Raw genomic sequence first — 17,672 nt, forward strand, 5'->3', positions numbered from 1 at the left:
ATCAGTGCTACCCAGAGCTACCGCCGGGACCCCCGTCACCTCCTGCCCCCCCGAACGGCACAGCCTTGGGGGAACACACACACGAGGCCTTGGATGCACCCCGATGGGTGATGGGGGGGGGGGGAAAGGGCTGCTATAGGGCAGAGGCTGTGCTGGGGGGGGGGGGGGGACACATAGCCCTTATGGCACAGGGATGCTGAGGACTCCCCTGTTCCCAGGGGAAAATAGGGGTGGATGGGATGAGGGACAAAGGGATGGAGGGGCGGATGGACAGAGGGATGGACAGAGGAGGAGAGGCACCTCCTTCCTTTCCCCCCCCCCCCAAGGGCCAGGGGGATGAGGGGAGGGAGGAGGAGGGATGCCCCCCACCACAAGCCCCCCGGGAGGATGTTGTGGGGCAGAGGGATGGCCAAGAACACCCCCCCCCCACACATCCCCGGGGCAGAGGCTTCAAAGGGCTCCTGGCTCTGGGGACCGGACGCAGTTTCCTTCTGCTGCCATAAAACAAATGGGGGGGGGGGGGGGGGGGGGGAGCGTGTGCATGTGTGTGCATGCGTGTGCATGTGCCGCATCCCTACGTGTGCACCTGCTGCCTGCATGCACCCCCATACGTGTGGGTGTTGAGGATGGTGCCCTGGGGGGGTTCCTGGGGGGGTCTGCAGCAGGTGCCGTGGGGCTGCTCTGTCTGGGTCGCCCCGGCCTTGGGGGGAGCCCCAGGAGCAGCCGCAGGGCTTCAGACAGGGAGGATTTGGGGTGCCCCCCCCGGGCTCCGCACCCAGACAGCTCCGGGGGGGGGGTGACGCTGGGCTGGTGCTATGGGTGCAGCCGGGGGCGCTGGCGAGTGCCGGGGGGGGGCACCCCGAGTCTGCTGGGGCTGGCACAGCGGGGACAGTGCTGGGGGGGGGGGGGTGTCACAGCCTCGGTTGAGCAAACCTGGGGACCGGCACCCAGCCTGGGGTCCTCAGCCCAAACTGGGACCCAGTGGGGACCTCCAGCACAGGGTCCCAAATCCCCACGGCTGCTCCTGGCGCACAGCCCCATTGCTCCCGCATGGGAGCCACTAAAGCCAACGGGGGGGACACAGTCCCATGGCATTCATGACCTGGGGACCCGTGTCCAGTTTGGGGACCCTCAGACCCATCGCGGGGTCCCAAACCCCCACGGCCACATCGCTGCCACACCGGGGACACTAAAGCCAATGGAGGGGACACAGTCCCATCCCCATCCCCATTACCCCCATTCTCCCCAGGCTGTGCCATTATAGGGACAGGGGCACCGGTACCGCTGCGTCCCCGGGGACAGGCTGATGGCAGAGATATCTACCGGGATTATCGCGACGGGCTTCCCTGCCCGCGGTGCGTGCCCCGAGGCAGCGTTTCTCACCGGGAGCAGGAATTACTGTCGGGACTCGACCTCTGCGACGTGGCGATGGAGCTGGCGGCTCGGCAGGGTTAAACTGGGAGGTTTTAATTAGCCCCGGGTTAATCTCCCTGTTCTATCTGCGCCCAACCGGCCCCGGCTGTCAGTCACCGTGTGGGGAAACCTCCCCGGCACTGCGCACCGTGTGCCGGGATGGGCTGTGCCGGGAATGGGGAAGGACTGGGGCCGGGGACATGGGGATGCGCTGGGGATGGGGACATGGGGATGCGCTGGGGATGGGGACATGGGGATGCACTGCGGGTGGGACGCTGGGCTACACTGGGGATGGGGCATGTGGCTGCACTGGGAATGGGGACATGGGGATGCAGCTGGGATGGGGAAATGGGATGCACTGGGAATGGGATACAGGGCTGCGCTGGGGCATGGACATGTGGCTGCATTAGGTTTGGGGACATGCAGATGCACTGGGAATAGGGACATGGGGATGGATGCACCAGAGAGAGGGACACGTGGATGACACAGGGGACAGGGCCACACAGGTCCTCACACTGCCACCTTCCCCCAGTGCAGGGCTGTACCAGGACCCCCGTGGGGTCCCCATCCTGCTGTCCCCATGCCCGGTGTCGCTCAGAGCCTCCACAGAACCTCTTTAACTGCGCAGAATCCATTGCAGCAGCTCCGGAGCTCGGCCGGGAGCGGGGCCGGGATGTGCCGTAATTGCTGTAATTGAGCGTGGGTTTGGGAGCGGGAGCGCAGCACCGGGTACCGGGCCCCTCCTCCGGGTCCTCCCGGCCTCCCCGGTGTCCCCATGTTCCCATGTCCTTGAGTCCCTGTGTCTCCACGTCCCCGTATCTCCATCCCCAACCTGTGTGCCTGTCCCCTGCCTCACTGTATGGACCTGTGTTCTCTGTGTCCCCATCCCAGCCTCGCTCTGCTGTCCGCTGTGTCCCTGTCCCCCATCTCGCTGACCAAACCCTCGTCCCTCTGTCCCCATACCCTCATGTCCCTGTGTCCCCATCCCAGCCTGGCTGTGCCAGCTTGAGTCCCTGCCTCACAGCACAAGCCCTTGTCCCTGTGTCCCCATATCCTCATATTCCCATGTCCCCATCCCAGCCTTTCTGTGCCAACTTGAGTCCCCGCCCCCCGTCTCACTGTACAGACCCATGTCCCCGTATCCCCATGTCCCCATCCCAGCCCCGCTGTGCGATCCCCTGTGTTCTTGTCCCCCATCTCGCTGCACGGATCCTTGTCCCTGCATCCCCGCATCCCCATGTCCCTGTCCCTGTCCCCCCCCCGTACAGCAGCCATGGCCCTTTCCCAGGATGGTGGCCGCGATCGTGCCCGCGCTCGCGTCCGCGCCGGGCTCGGAGCCGAGAGCCGGCGTCAGCGCCCGCCTGGGGAAACTGAGGCAGGGAGGGGCAGGCTGGGGCTTGTCCCGGCAGCCGGGCCGGGAGCGCCGGGAGCGGAGCCGAGCCCTCGCCGGCACCGGGCCAGGCTGCTCCGTGTCCCCCGGGCTCCGCTGCCTCCCGTCACCCGCCCGCGGTCATTGCATGGGGCCAGCGCCTCCACATCCAGCTCCGGGGTCCCCTCACGGTGATGCCGGATGGGGACCCCCCCCCCCCCCCCCCGGGTGTCCCTTATCGGGGCTGGAAATGGGGTGCGGATCCAGCAGACCGCGATGTACCCGTGTCCCACACACGCACGTCAGAAGCGCCAGTGGCCGCGGTGCCTCCGCTGCATTGATGAGCATGGCCACAGCCTGGTCCTAGGGGCGTCCATGGGGTGCCCATTGGGTGGCCCCCACCCTGGCGACCCCAATGGGCCACCCCCCCCCCCCCCCCCCAGCAGCCGTCCCCTTCCAGCTGCCTCCGTCCCGCGGTGGGGGTAGGATGAGGGCTCACGGCGAGCACCCCGAGGGGCAGCACCGGGACCCCCGCCTGGGGTCGGGGGGTGTCGGAAGGGGGCCGGGGGCTGAGGCGGGGGTCGGAGGCGCCGGTGCCAGGCGGTGAGTAAGCAGGAGCATGAGGAGGGGAGGTAATTAAAAGGAAGGCACTCGCCACAGCAAGTTCCCACAAATGGAGGCCCCCGGGCCATAGACACTGCACAACAAAGCACCGAGCAATTATTTGGCTCCAGTGGGAGGTGCTGGTCCCTGTGGGGGCTGGAGCCCAGCTGGGCACCCCCGGGGCCCTGGCAAGGCCTGGCACCGCGGTGAGGGGCGCGGGGAGGTGATGAGGGAACCCCCTTCCCCTAGCAGGGCATGGGGTGGCTTTGGAACCCCCTGTGAGGCTCTGGATAAGGATGGAGGGGCGGGGGGGGGGGGGGGTGTCACAGCTGCGGGGTACCCCGATCCCTGCGAGGGGACTGCGCACCCTGACCCCCCCCCCCAACCACCCAAATCCATCTGAAGGGCCGGGGGACCCCGACCCCCTTCATCACCCTGACCCCTGCGAGCGGATTGGGCACCCTGAGCACCCCAACCGCAATGAGGGGACTGGGGACCCCGAGTGCTGCGAGGTGACCAGAGCACCCCAATGCCCTCCAAGCACCCCAGCTCCTGCGAGGGGACTGAGGACCATGAGCCCCCCCCCCCAATCGAGGACCTGAACCCCTGTGAGCACCCCGATCCCTGGAGGGAGATGGGGTCCTTCATGCGCAGTGGGGCTGGGTGCCACCAGGCTTGGGGTGCCCCTTCCTCCTCCCCCGCTGTGGGGGGGCTCCCCCGGCCCCACAGGCCCTGGAGCCCCCGGTGGCAATGGGGGGGGGGACACGGAGGGTCCGGTCCAGGGGCACCCGCACGGGGCCGGGGGGGTCCCCGGAGCGGTCGGGGGTTGGGGGGGGGGGGGCGTTAGGACCCATGCGAGGATCCCCGGGACACCCCCGCGGGGACCCCGCTGTCGTCATCAGCCTTCAACGTTCCCGACCCGCCCCTCCAGGCGCGCTCGGCCAATCAGAAGCGGAATTCTGCAGCCTCTGGTCTCCCATTGTGTGTTCTGACTGTCAATCAAACAGGTATAGCCCAATCGAGAGGTGCCTCCCGGGTGGCTCCGCCCACGAGGACATCCGCCTCCGCCCCCTCTGAGGCTTGTCAATCAATCAGCGGGCGGTGACAGGCTGAGCTCTCTCCCATTGGCCAGCTGTGCTGTCAATCAGAGCCCTGCCCTCCCATTGGGCCCCAGCTTCCGTCTGTCACTTCAGAGAGCCCGCGCCCATTGGCGTAGCTGTCACTCCATCACGGGTCCTATTGCTCGGCGGAGCTGCCCATCAAGCTCCAAACCGCAGCGGATTGGCTGGCGATTCAACTTCTCGTTGTCTGTTGGCCAGCGCGCCGCCGAACGGAACGCGGATTGGTCAAGAGGCCGCCGGAGGGCGGGTCCTCAAGGGCGGTGCCCGGGCGGCCCCGGAGGAGGAAGATGGCGCCGTGAGCGGTCGGAGCCGCCGCCGCCGCCGCCGCCGCTCGGGCCGGTCTGTGCGGGACCCGCCGGGATCGGGGGGGGGGCGGCGGCGGCACGGGGGGAGGAGGAGGAGGAGGAGGAGGAGGGGAGGGGGGGGGCAGCGGCGGCGCCGGGCCCGGAACGGGAGCGCGGCCTCCCCGGCCCGCCCTCTGCGAGCACCGGGCGGGCGGCGCTTCCGGGGCCGGGGCCCGGTCGGGGGCGGGCCCGCAGCCCTCAGCCCGCCTCCCCGGGGACCGCCGGGCGGAGGTGGGGGGGGTTCGGTCTGCGGGGGCCCCGGCGCTGTGTGCGGTGCTCGGGGTCCGTGCGGGTGATGGGGGGCGTTGTGGGGCAGCCCCGTCCTGCTCTGCCCCCCCCGGGCCGGGCTTTGGTGCAGCCGCTTCTTGGCTTCCTCCTCCCTGCTCGCAGCCGGGGATCCGGCCCCGGGCCCCGGCTGTCAGCAGGGTGAAACCGGCAGCAATGGGGAGCCGGGGCCGCTTCACCCCGGGGTTCGGCTCCGTTTGCTGCTGTTACCATGTAAATAGGCGGGTGCCGGCGCTCATCCGTGCCCGGCTTTCAATACTTCGTATGCCCTCGGTAAGCAAACGCGGCTGCCACCGATTTCTTACCCCTCTGCCAGCGCTTCATGAGCCCAAGTGAGGTTTCTCCCTCATGGATCTGGGGGGGGGCTCTGAGTCACCTTCATGCTCAAGGGGTGAATTAGAACCGTGGTAACTTGGATGAGGGCTGAAAGTTAGCAGTGTGTTCACCCCTGCCCCTCACCAACCAGCTCCATGAGGCAGATGGGGAGCAAAGCCTCCCCTCCGGCTGGAATCTCCATGTGTGTTTCCTGTTGGAAGGGTGCTGGGAGAAGGTAACGAGGAAATTGTGGTGCTAAGGTTTGAAGTCAGGGTCTAAAATACACAGCATCTCTCCAGTCCCACCCGCAAAGGGTGTTTTGGAGCTGTATAGAAGCCCCTGTGCTTGGTCTGGGTGTCCTGGGCTCGATTGTGCTCGTTGAGGAGCATCGTAAAGGCGACAGCTCTGGAGCCAGGAATCGCCCAGGGTTTGGTGGCTTTGCCCTTTTACAGGGGTGAAGGCAGGCAAGGGGTGGGGAGAGCGTTGTGGTGTGTGTGGGGATGGCTTCCGTACAGAACCACGCTTGTGACGAGCTGAGGAAGAGGAGGATGGCAGGAAAAAGGTGGATTCTATGCATTAGTGCCCTTGAAGTGTCTAAGGGAGAAGTGTTCTGCTTGAGGCTTGCCTGGGGGTTAGGGCAAGGCAAACTGGACTTGGAATATATGGGCATGAATAAGTGTGTAACAGGGAGCAAGTGATGCTGCAGCGTCTGTGCTGGGGCTGGAAGGGAGCTCCTGCCCCTCAGGAGGGTCTGTTCCCCCCCTCCCCGGGCCGATCCCAAAGCATTCCTTGCAGGCGGTGCTGGTCCCATTCCTAGGTCTATCCTGGCCAAAGCTGCGCTTTGGTTTCAGTGCGCCGGGAGCAGGATTGTACCCTCGGGATGTGAAACTGTCACTGCTGGACTTGAGACCGGAGTCGGGCAAGTGAGAAACGGGTGGAGGGAGAAACGGCTCTGCTCCCCCAGTCATTATCCCGTGTTGTTGGTTGAGGTTAATGGGATCTCTCCTGGAATGTGTGTGTGTGTCTCCGGCCAGCTCAGCAGTGCTCTTTATTGGTAGTCAGGGCTGTTAATCCTCAGCGGTGCCCTAATTCTGCTGTGAAAGGGAGGGTGCAGCCATTGAGCTCTCTGGGGAGAAACCAGCCTTTTATCAGCAGCCAGCTGAGCTGGGCGCAAGCGTCCGAGGCTTCCAGCGCCGGGAGGTTGCCACAGCTTCCAGGGAATGGGAATGGGGTTGGAATTCCCATGCGGTGCCATCAGGGACTCTGAGCTGACCCTTCCCAAGGGATTTGTGTGCTTGGTTCCTGGCAGGGCTGTGAGAGAGCCTCGGGAGCAGCAAGGGGGGAGCTGCCTGCCGTGGGCAAGCGGGCTCCTTGGTGACTTGGCTCGGGGCTCCCTTCCTCAGTGCTTTCTGTTTAGTGAAAGGCTGCGTGTTGCCAGGGAGGAGATGTCTGGCTCGGGATGGATGAGGAGCTGAGGGCCTGCTTCCATGCGAGCGTTGCCTGCATCCCAGTTACCAACAGGACTTTTCTCCCAGCCATAAGCTGGATTAAGACGTGACAACCGGCCCTTGCGTGGGGCAGACCAGCCCCAGCGCTGTCCCTGCTGGCTGATGCCTTCAAAGTGAAGGAACCCCTTATTTTCCCAACGCAGATGTGCCTTGTGTCCGGGGTTCCTGCATCCATGCGCTGGCAGCGGATGCTGCTTCAAGCAAGGTCAAGTTTGCCCTTCCTGCGGTTGGGCGCTGGCCGTTGCCCCGTGTCGGTGCCTCCGTTGCGAGTGATGCTGCTGGAGCAGGGAGTTTGCTCCCTTTAAACAAACCCCACACCTTGTGTTCCCCACCCATGGACCTCCTGCAGCTGCCTGGGCAGGAGTGGAGGCTGTGCCAGAGCCAGGCCTGGGATGTGGGTCTTGCCTGCTGCCTGTAAGCCACGGGAAGGCGCTCGCTGTGCTTACCGAGCAGTTGCTTTTCTGGCTGGGTATGAGCCATTCCTGGTGCCAGTGCTTCCCGCTGCTCCCGCATCCAAGCATCCCACAGCACTGGCTTCCCATTGCCGTGGGGATGCATGGGGCTGCGCTTTGGGGTAAACCCCCTGAAGCATCCACGTTCTTCAGAGAGCCATAATTCCCTATGTGAAGTCAGGCCGTTGTCAGCAGCCGTAACAAAGAGGGTCCCAGCTCAGACAGGTTCTCTCTGGCACTTTATCGAGGCAAATACTGTCAAGGTGTGGAGCCACACAAGCGGCTGTGGGATGGGGGAGTTGGGAGAGTTTGCCAAAGGAGATGTCAAGGATGAAACATCTTCCTGGTCCAGAACAAACGCTTCAGCAAAGGGTGAGGATTTGGGAGTCTCTTTGCCTGGCTTTGCTGGCTTAAACCCTTCAAAAGAAGCTCTTGTAGCTGCCTCAGTGACAAGAAGAGCCTCAGCCTCGGTGTTATCACCCTGCAGCGTTGGGGGCAGCAGAAGGGATGAGTGTTGGAGATTCCAGACTCTCAAGGAAAGGACAAAGGATCACCCCCATCCTCACATTCCCCCTCTAGTCCCTTAAGTGCCCTTGAATTCCATAGCGACTCGGCGTGGTGCTGGGCTCTGTCAGCCCATGGGGTCCAGTGATGGGCTCTGTCAGCGCGGGTCAGGTGAGGGCTGCAGCTCACTGTAACTGCCACTTCCCTCTGCTGGCAAACAGAGGTCCCATGGAATGGAGGGTGAAGGTGATGAGATGATGGGATTTCTCTGGCCCCTTTATATAACCCCCTCTGCTGAAGGCGTGTGAATGTGTTTGGGGGATGCAGGGAGAGCCCCTCGGGCTTCGGGGCCTTGTGCTGCAGCTCTTGCTGCTGGTCTCACTCCTCCATCCCTGTGCTTCCTCCTCACAGATCCAGAGGCAGCATGGCTGCGACTGCTGCCGTCAGCCCCAGTGAATACCTGCAGCCGGCCGCCTCCAGCGCCCAGGTGAGTGCAAGGCCATGTCCTGGGGCGCAGGCCAGCAAACACCACGTCCTTCCGCCCCTCCTGTGTCCGCTGCAGCCGGCATTGCAGCATCAGGAGGAGGGCAGGTTGCAGGGCAGGCTGGGAGCTGCCCTCTGGGCTTGTTCCAAGCTCTTCTGAGGTGTTGTTTCCGTGTGTTTTCCTCATGGATCACGTTAGCACAAGGTGGTCTTGGAATTAAAGCTGCCTGGGACACTCCAGGTAATGTGATACCAGCATCATTGTGGGATACTTGCACGTAGGCACATGAGTAAAAGGTGGTCCCCAGCCTGATGGCTGAAAGCAGTGTGAAGGGATTCATTTAGGCACACATGTGGGGGGTAATTAAGCAGCTCCCTTAACAAGGGGTGTCTCGTTGGCATGGACTGGCTTGCTTTTGACAGCGTGTACCCTCTCCTTCGCTGGCCGCATTTCCAGCTGTGTAGCACAAGCCCCTGTCTCTAACGTGCCTATCTCCTCCTTTGCTCCCCAGGACTCCCAACCTTCTCCTCTCGCCCTCCTCGCAGCGACATGTAGCAAAATCGGGCCCCCCGCAGCAGAAGCCGTCGTGACTCCTCCTGCCCCTCCTCAGCCAACGCCGCGTAAGCTCGTCCCCATCAAACCCGCTCCGCTCCCAGTGGGCTCCGGTAAGAACAGCTTTGGGATCCTGTCGTCGAAAGGGAACGTCTTCCAGATCCAGGGCTCTCAGGTCAGCACCTCCTACCCCGGGGGGCAGCTGGTTTTTGCCATCCAGAACCCAACTGTCATCAACAAAGGGACCCGCTCGTCCACCACCAACATCCAGTACCAGGCAGTGCCCCAGATCCAGGCCACGGGGGGTCAGACCATCCAGGTGCAGCCCAACCAGATCCAGATTATTCCAGGCACGAATCAAGCCATCCTCACCTCTTCATCTTCCTCTCACAAGCCTGTGCCCATCAAACCAGCTCCGGTGCAGAAGAGTGGAGCTTCCCCAGCGCAGGGCACGAGCAGCGTGGTCAAGTTAAGCGGCGGCAGCAACGTGACTCTGACCCTGCCCGTGAACAACCTGGTGAACGCTGCCGAGCCAGGCGCCCAGGCTCAGCTCCTGGCAGAGAGCGACTCAAAACCCATCAAAAAGCCTCGGAAGAAAGCCATGTCCCCCACCCAGCCCACCACGGTGGCCGTGGCCGAGCAGGTGGAGACCGTGTTGATAGAGACCACGGCGGAGAACATCATCCAGGCAGGCAACAACCTGCTGATCGTGCAGAGCCCGGCCTCCGGCCAGCCGGCCGTGGTGCAACAGGTCCAAGTGGTGCAGCCCAAGCAGGAGCCACAAGTGGTGCAGATCCCGCAGCAGGCCCTGCGTGTGGTGCAGGCCGCCTCAGCCACGCTCCCCACCGTCCCCCAAAAACCCTCCCAGAACTTCCAGATCCAGACGACGGAACCTGCTCCTACCCAGGTACCACCTCCCGAGTCCTCCTCCTCCAGGTCTCTGCACTGGTTCTCCTCTGAGCCCTCACCCAGGCGTTTTAGAAAGGTTTTTGGGAGGACCAGATTCTCAACTTGGCATCCACTTCAGGCATTGCTTGTGTGGATTCTCTGCTGTCTTAAGAAGGGTTGGGAGCACAGCGGTTCTCTCGGTAGGGCTTTATGAAGTCTCCCTTGGTGGCCATCTGCTTTTACCATAGAATCATAGAATGGGTTGGAAAGGACCTTAAGATTATCCAGTTAAGATTATCCATGGGCAGGGATGCCTCACACTAGACCATGTCACCCAAGGCTCTGTCCAACCTGGCCTTGAACACTGCCAGGGATGGAGCATTCACCACCTCTCTGGGCACCCTGTGCCAGCGCCTCAGCACCCTCACAGGGAAGAGCTTCTGCCTTGTATCCAACCTGAACTTCCCCTGTTTCGCTTTGAACCCATCACCCCTTGTCCTATCTCTACAGTCCCTAATGAAGACTCCCTCTCCAGCATCCCTGTAGCCCCCTTCAGACACTGGAAGGACCTATAGGAGCACAGTGTCCTTGGAAGCTCTGCTGTGCCACCAGCTGGGGTTGGGATGAGGCAGCCTGCTCAGGAGCTCTTGGGAGATGGGGGCTCACAGTTGGACTCTGTCTTTAGCGTTGCCTTTGGCTGCAAGGCCAGAGCAGCCCTTTGCTGCCACGAAAGGCTGGGACCTTTCTTCAGGAGGCCCATAAAGGATCTTTAGATGCTTGGACACCTGCTCCTTGGCTCATGGCAGGCCCGGGGTTGCATGGGGAGGATGGAGGGGGGTTCTCCCTGGTGTCAGTGCCTGTTCTCATCCCTCTTCTCTCCCCCCCCTCAGGTCTACTTCAAAACCCCATCGGGTGAGCTGCAGACAGTGCTGCTCCAGGAAGCCCCAGCCATCACCGTGGCTCCATCTGGGACCTCTTGCAGCAGCCCCGTGTCCCGCAGCTCCGGCACGGGGGGTTCCAGCAGCAGCAGCAGCAGGAAAGCCACAGTGCGCAAGGAGCGCACCCTGCCCAAGATCGCCCCGGCCGGAGGCATCATCAGCCTGAGCGCGGCGCAGCTGGCGGCCGCGGCACAGGCCATGCAGACCATCAACATCAACGGCGTGCAAGTGCAGGGCGTGCCTGTCACCATCACCAACACCGGAGGTGGGCTGTGCCATGTGGGGCAGCAGGATGTGGAACAGGAAGCCCCCCATGCTAGCAGCACCGCTTTGCTTTGCAGCTAGCTGATTGTAGATTTATAATCAGATCCCTTTGTGCCCTGAGGTTTGAGTGTTGCTGGTTGTTAAATGTCATCGACTTCCCCAGGGAGGCCCCGAGTGTTTCGTAGGGTGTCTCTTTGGGGGCTGTGCTGGGTGTTTCCAAGCCTGTCCTGGTTGAGCTGTGTCAGGGAGGGCGGGTTGGAGAGGCAGACGCCTGCAGGGTCAGGGCTCTGTGGTTGTGCTGAGCTGCAGGACACGTCTGAGGGCAGGGCTGAGCCCAGACCAGCTCTGTTTGCTCCTGAGCTCAGGGCAGGGGGAGGCTCAGCCCCTTGGGGTGAGACGGGTGTCTTTATTCTTACATAGAACCGTGGAATGGTTTGTGTTGGAGGGACCTTAAAGCTCCTCCAGCTCCAACCCCTGCCACAGGCAGGGACCCCTTCCACTGGAGCAGCTTGCTCCAAGCCCCTGTGTCCAACCTGGCCTTGAGCACTGCCAGGGATGGGGCAGCCACAGCTTCTCTGGGCACCCTGTGCCAGTGTTTCTCCCCGAGAGCTGGGACCAGCCAGGCATTGGGCTGTGGTGCACCAGGGTTTTCCCACCAGCAGCCCCTTCCAAAGATTACCCTGCCGGGCCCCAGGGCTGGGACATCTCCTGGCGTCCACTGGGTTCGATGGCTGCTGATTTGGGCTTCCAGGAGAGCTGCTTTCACACACACAGGCTCTGTAAGCGAGGGATCACCATTCCAAGAGAGTGAACCCAGCCCCTCACCTCTGTGGGACAAGTGCCTTAAGCCAAAACCAGCCAGATGTGGCCCTGGCTGGCAGCTGGAGCAGTCTGTGAGCTGCAGACAGCCACCAGCAGAGGCACGTCCCAGCAGCAGCTCTGTCCTCCTGTCCTGCCCCACAAGGCAGCCCCAGCCCGGTGGCGTGGGTGCCACGGGGAGCTGTGTCTGAGGGAGGTTTATCTGCTCTCTGATCCAGACAGACCTGCTGCCGCGTGGTGGTTTCTCCCTCAGCAGGAGCCCTGCCTGGGGTTTGCAGTTGGAAGCTCTTCTTTCTTGGCTTAACTAAATGCTGTCAGCATAAAGCAGGGCCCAGTGTGGTTTCCTCCTCCTCCGCAGCCACCGTCCTCGCTGGGGCTGCTTTAAGGGGGTGTTTTAATTGCTGCTTTGCATGTGAACATGGGGCCAGACAGGAGCGATGCCACAGGCAGATGCTGCTGCTGTGCCGCAGGGCAGGGACTGTGCTGCAGCCCTGGCTGGGGAAGGGACAAGTAGGACCTGCTGGGTGCTGCCCATGTACGCAATGAGTTGAGTCTGGTCTCAGCCCGGACACGGCAGCGCTTCCAAAGGGCTGCCCAGCCCTTCGGCTTCCCAATGGGTACAGTGGCCCCTTTGCTCTGCTTGTGCCCCCCTTCCCTCCCTGCTGTCACCCCTCCTTCGCTCCGCTCTCACATCCCACTCCTTGTCCTTCCCGCTGCTCCGGGAGCAGCGATCCCGCTTGCTGACGCTGATTCCACCCCCCCCTCCCTTCTTCTTCTTTCCAGCCCCCGTCACGGCTGCCGGGTGCTGTGCACGGCCCAGGCTGCCGCCTCCGTGACGCCCGAGCGTGGAGCGGCCCCTGGGGCTCCGGGGTAAGTCCCTTTTTTTTGGTCAATATATTGCACGTTTTTTCAAAGTTTCTTTTTTTGTTTCCTCTTTGGTCCTTGCCCCACCCCGAAGGGTCAAAAAAAAAAAACCAAAAACTTTGAAAAACCGCACAGTATATTCAGAAAAAAAGGGACTTACCAGCCCCCCCCCCCACTCCCTCCCCCCCAAACGCAACCCCTCCACCCCATGGCGGGGCTCAGCACGTGGCGGGGCAGTGCTGCATGCGGGGCTGGGGGCTTTGAGACCTGGGGTGTCCTGTCCCACATGTAATGGGGGGGGTCTTGCCTCCATCCAGCCACCTCCGGAGGGTTTCAGCTATCCCCAAGTGAGGAGCCAGGGGTTGGATGTGTGGGTGAGAGCAGAGGGGCAGAGCCTGACTCCCCACCTTTTCCTCCCCAGGCCAGCAGCAGCTCACTGTGCAGAACGTGTCCGGCAACAACCTGACCATCAGCGGCCTGAGCCCAACCCAGATCCAGCTCCAGATGGAGCAAGCGCTGTCCGGAGAGGCTCAGCCCGGGGAGAAGAGGCGGCGGATGGCGTGTACCTGCCCCAACTGCAAGGACGGGGACAAGAAGTGAGTATGGAGCAGGACAGGGGCAGCCCTGTGGGACCAGCACCCATCCCTGAGGATAGGAGGTTGAGGGAGGGGATTCTCCCCCTCTGCTGTGCTCTGTGGGCTCCCCCCTGCAGTCCTGATCCATCTCTGGGGCAGCAGCACCAGAGGGACGTGGAGCTGTTGGATGAGGCCAGAGGAGGCCATGGGGATGCTGTGAGGGCTGGAGCAGCTCTGCTCTGGAGCCGGGCTGAGAGAGCTGGGCTGGGGCAGCCTGGAGAAGAGAAGGCTCCTGAAGGGGAGACCTGAGAGCAGCTCCAGTGCCTAAAGGGGCTGCAGGAAACCTGGAGAGGGGCTTGGGACAAGGGCCTGTAGGGACAGGCCAAGGGGAATGGCTTGAACCTGCCCGAGGGGAGACTGAGCTGAGCTCTTAGGTGAGGAGCAGGGCTGGAGCCCCCCAGCCTGTGGGGACAGAGCGGGGCTGCTGGGGATGGTGCTGGGGACACCCATGGCTGTTTGTTTAAAGGGATGAGGACACAGGGACACGTGGGGATCAAGACCCACCTCTGTGGCCGCGTTCCTCTCCAGCAGCCCCGCGGCCTCTTGAGGAACTGGACGTTGCTGTTACTGATGCCTGCGGGGTCACAGTGGGCGCTGAGCTGTGGGCAGGACCAGCACATCCCTGTACCACTCTGTCTGTGGTCCCCTCATCTGTCCCAGTGCCACCCACAAACTGGGTCCCCATGGCTGGATGCTGGAGAGGGGTTCTTCATCAGGGGCTGTAGCAATAGGACAAGGGGTGATGGGTTCAAACTGAAACAGGGAAGTTCAGGTTGGAGATAAGTCAGAAACTTCCCTGTGAGGGTGCTGAGGCGCTGGCACAGGGTGCCCAGAGAAGCTGTGGCTGCCCCATCCCTGGCAGTGCTCAAGGCCAGGTTGGACACAGGGGCTTGGAGCAAGCTGCTCTATGGAAGGTGTCTCTGCCCGTGGCAGGGGTTGGAACTGGAGGAGCTTTAAGCTCCCTTCCAACCCAACCCATTCCACAGTGTTCCTACCCCTGACTTCCCTCCGCAGGCCGGGCGATGCAGGGAAGAAGAAGCACATCTGCCACATCCCCGAGTGCGGCAGGACCTTCCGCAAGACCTCGCTGCTGCGCGCCCACGTGCGCCTGCACACGGGCGAGCGCCCCTTCGTCTGCAACTGGGTGTTCTGCGGGAAGCGCTTCACCCGCAGCGACGAGCTGCAGCGACACGCGCGCACGCACACAGGTCTGTGCCCCAATCCCCCCCCCCCCAGCCCTGTCCCAGCCTTTGGGGTGCGCTCGGAGAAGGACTGGGATGATCCTGGGCCACCACTGAGTTGTCCTGGGGAGTGTGACTGGAGGGCATGGGGGGGTCTCAGCTGTCTCTGGCCATGGGTGACACAGGAAAGGGCTGCAATGGGGACTGGTTGGAGGGGTGTTGCTGCCACCCTGTCCTGGCGGTGGCTGCAGGGATAGAAGCAGGTTGGTGACACAGTGGCTGTCACCTCCTGACCCACATCTGCTCTTCCCCACAGGTGACAAGCGCTTCGAGTGCGCGCAGTGCCAGAAACGCTTCATGCGGAGCGACCACCTCACGAAGCACTATAAAACCCACCTGGTCACCAAGAACTTGTAGGGCCAGGGGCTGCCCCACGGCCGAGCGGACAGAGCCCAGCCAGGGGTCCCTACCCAGCAGTGCCACGGAGAGGAGCCCTTGGGGACATCCTCCTGCCCTTGGCCGATGCCACCACGCAGCAGCAGCAGCCGCTTCCAAAGGGGGCGAGGGGCCGAGCCTCCCTGCGGATCCCGGGATCCAGCAGCATTCCGGAGCCGGGTACGGAGGGGACTGCGCACGCCGGTGCGGGCGGGCTGGGAGAGGCTCCACAGCACATTCCTACTTTATATTTAAAGTCTATAAATAGCTATAAATATCTATATAACCCCTTTGGAAGGTCCCTTTTTTCTATGGAGATTGTTGCCTTACGCTCCCCGCTCCCGATGACGAACACTGTGTATTGTGAGCACTCTTTTGAATCTATTTAATTTCTGCTGCCCATTTTGCCCCCCTTTTCTCCTAACATTGCCTTGTGTTCCAACACTGAAGATTTGTTTTTCCTTCCCCTCCGATGATTTCGCTCTCCCCACTTCCCCTTTCCCAAGCGACGTGGCATTTCCTCACCTATCTGGGGACGCGAGTCCCTTTCCCTCCCCTGCTGCCCGCCACCCTGTGTATAGTGTACATTGTACCATAGATTCTATTGCTTTTGTGTTTACTACGTGTTTCGAAAAGAAAAACCAATATGGCTTGTTATTTTTGAGCTTTTAAATTAAACCAAATCCACTTTATTTTTGGAGTTGTAACCGCCCAGGGTTGTTTCCTGCAGGAGGTGACAGAGCTCTTACACTGCATGAGCTGTAACTGTGGAGCCAGCCGGGAGCTTGCCTTGCTAAATAAATGTAGTCACCAGAGGCAAAGCCAGTGCAGCGTCTGCCACCAGGGCCCTTGCTGTCCTGAGCTGGCACCGTGTAGGACCAGAGCAGCAAAGAGCTTCCTCGGCCAGAAACCAAGTGGGTTTGTTAACAGGAATCCCCAATATCGCTGGAAATGAACTGACTTACAGGAAAACAGGCCTGGATGTGCGGAGCTGCTGCGTGCAGGAGCAGCTCTGCCCCCAGGGCTGCTGGATCTGAGTGCGGCACTGAGGGACACCAGCACTGGCATCACAACCAGCTCTTACCCCTGCCAGCGCCCGTTCCTCGCTGCTGGAGCAAGCAGGACACATGGCCATGAGCTCTACCACCGTGGGGCTGCCCCAGTTGGTGTCTGCAGGGTGAATCCTCCAGCTGCAGCCCCTCTATAACCACGAGGACACGATCCCAACATCCCGGCACATCCCTCCTGGTTCCCTCTCTTCCCATCTGCGGCACCAGAGAGAGCTCCGGGCTCATCCCCTCCGCGTGGACCTCAGCTGGGTCTCAGCTCACTCCCATCTTCTCCACCAGCTCCTTCCTGGCAGGCCGGGACGTGCCGCTGTTGATGACGGCGTTGAAGCTGCAGCCGTGCACGCTGGTGATGTACTCTGCAGGGGCCAGACACCGTTTGCGGGGGGCACTGTGGCCGTGGGCCCCCCTCATCCCATCCCACCCTCCTGGGCCCCCCTACCTTTGATGGCGCTGACCAGGGGCAGGCGGAGGGGATGCTCCGTGGTGGTGGTGGGGCGGGCGATGCGCTGCCCCGTGGCTGAGGACCGGGCCAGCGTCTCCCATGTGAAGGAGGAAGCGAGCAGGCACCGGGTCATGGGCTTGGGCTCGTCCCTGGGGCCCTGCGGGAGGTCGTGCAGCTGCGGGTGGGTGATGCAGACCCCCGAGCTGGGCACCACCTCCGCTTTGGGCCTCCTGTTCTGTGGTGAAGGGGGAGAGCTCTCGGCTGGGTCCTGGATGGAGACCCTGGGGTACTCGGACACGCTCCAGCCCTTGGAGCCAATTCTGTGTCCCCTCCGCTCCAACCGCAGCTCCGTGCCCGGGGCCACCCCAGGAGCCCCATCCAGCCCCTCCATGCACCTCAGTGCGGGGGCTGCCGGGCACCGCTTGCCCCCGCTCTGCTCCCAGAGGCAGGGGGTGTCGGTGAGCGTGGCTGGGGGGGGGACGGGACCGGACCCGGGCCCCTCCTCGGTGCCTCGGGGCAGGCGGCGGGGGCTCCGGGGGATGCTGGCCGGGGCAGAGCTCTGCTCCCCTGGGGTGGGCGAGGAGCAGGGCTGGAGCCCCCCAGGCTGTGGGGACAGAGCGGGGCTGCTGGAGACGGTGCTGGGGACACCCATGGCTGCGGTGCACAGCAGCCATGGGGCACGGAGCCGCACGGGATGGGGACACAGGGACACGTGGGGGTCAAGACCCACCTCTGTGGCCGCGTTCCTCTCCAGCAGCCCCGCGGCCTCTTGAGGAACTGGACGTTGCTGTTACTGATGCCTGCGGGGTCACAGTGGGCGCTGAGCCGTGGGCAGGACCAGCACATCCCCGTCCCACTCCGCCTGTGGTCCCCTCATCCGTCCCAGTGCCACCCACAAACTGGGTCCCCGTGGCTGGATGCTGGAGAGGGGCTCTTCATCAGGTCCCCATTGCCCCATCCCCAGGGTCCCCAAATCCCCACGCCCCCCCCCGCCACTCCGCACTGTCCCTTCCCCCGGCTCCCCCCGCCCGTCCCCGCGGGGCGCTGTACCTTTAAGAGCCCCTCCATGTGTCTGTTTACAGCCCTCGCTCTCCTTCCGGGTCTCCGCGTCCCGCCTCCTCCTCCTTCTCCTCCAATTGGCTCCAAGCTCTCAGTGTCCGTCACTGCGAAGGGCGCTTCCTATTGG

The 17,672-nt window shown here is 62.9% G+C and overlaps 1 protein-coding gene across 2 annotated transcripts; it reads left to right on the plus strand.

Annotated features, from left to right (window-relative positions):
* The first annotated feature begins 4,796 nt into the window (after positions 1 to 4,796).
* Positions 4,797 to 15,666, plus strand: SP2 (Sp2 transcription factor). Of its 2 annotated transcripts, none has more exons than XM_065699417.1 (7): positions 4,797 to 4,845; positions 8,326 to 8,401; positions 8,910 to 9,857; positions 10,729 to 11,041; positions 13,145 to 13,319; positions 14,373 to 14,566; positions 14,856 to 15,666. In XM_065699417.1, the coding sequence occupies exons 2-7, from the start codon at positions 8,339 to 8,341 to the stop codon at positions 14,954 to 14,956; spliced, it is 1,794 nt and encodes a 597-aa protein (XP_065555489.1). In that variant the 5' UTR covers positions 4,797 to 4,845; positions 8,326 to 8,338; the 3' UTR covers positions 14,957 to 15,666. The 2 variants fall into 2 exon arrangements, with proteins under 2 accessions (XP_065555489.1, XP_065555488.1); XM_065699416.1 differs by lacking the exon at positions 4,797 to 4,845 and adding an exon at positions 5,166 to 5,408.
* Positions 15,667 to 17,672: the final 2,006 nt, after the last annotated feature.

The sequence above is a fragment of the Lathamus discolor genome, chromosome 20 (assembly GCF_037157495.1).
Source record: "Lathamus discolor isolate bLatDis1 chromosome 20, bLatDis1.hap1, whole genome shotgun sequence".
NCBI lineage: Eukaryota > Metazoa > Chordata > Aves > Psittaciformes > Psittacidae > Lathamus > Lathamus discolor.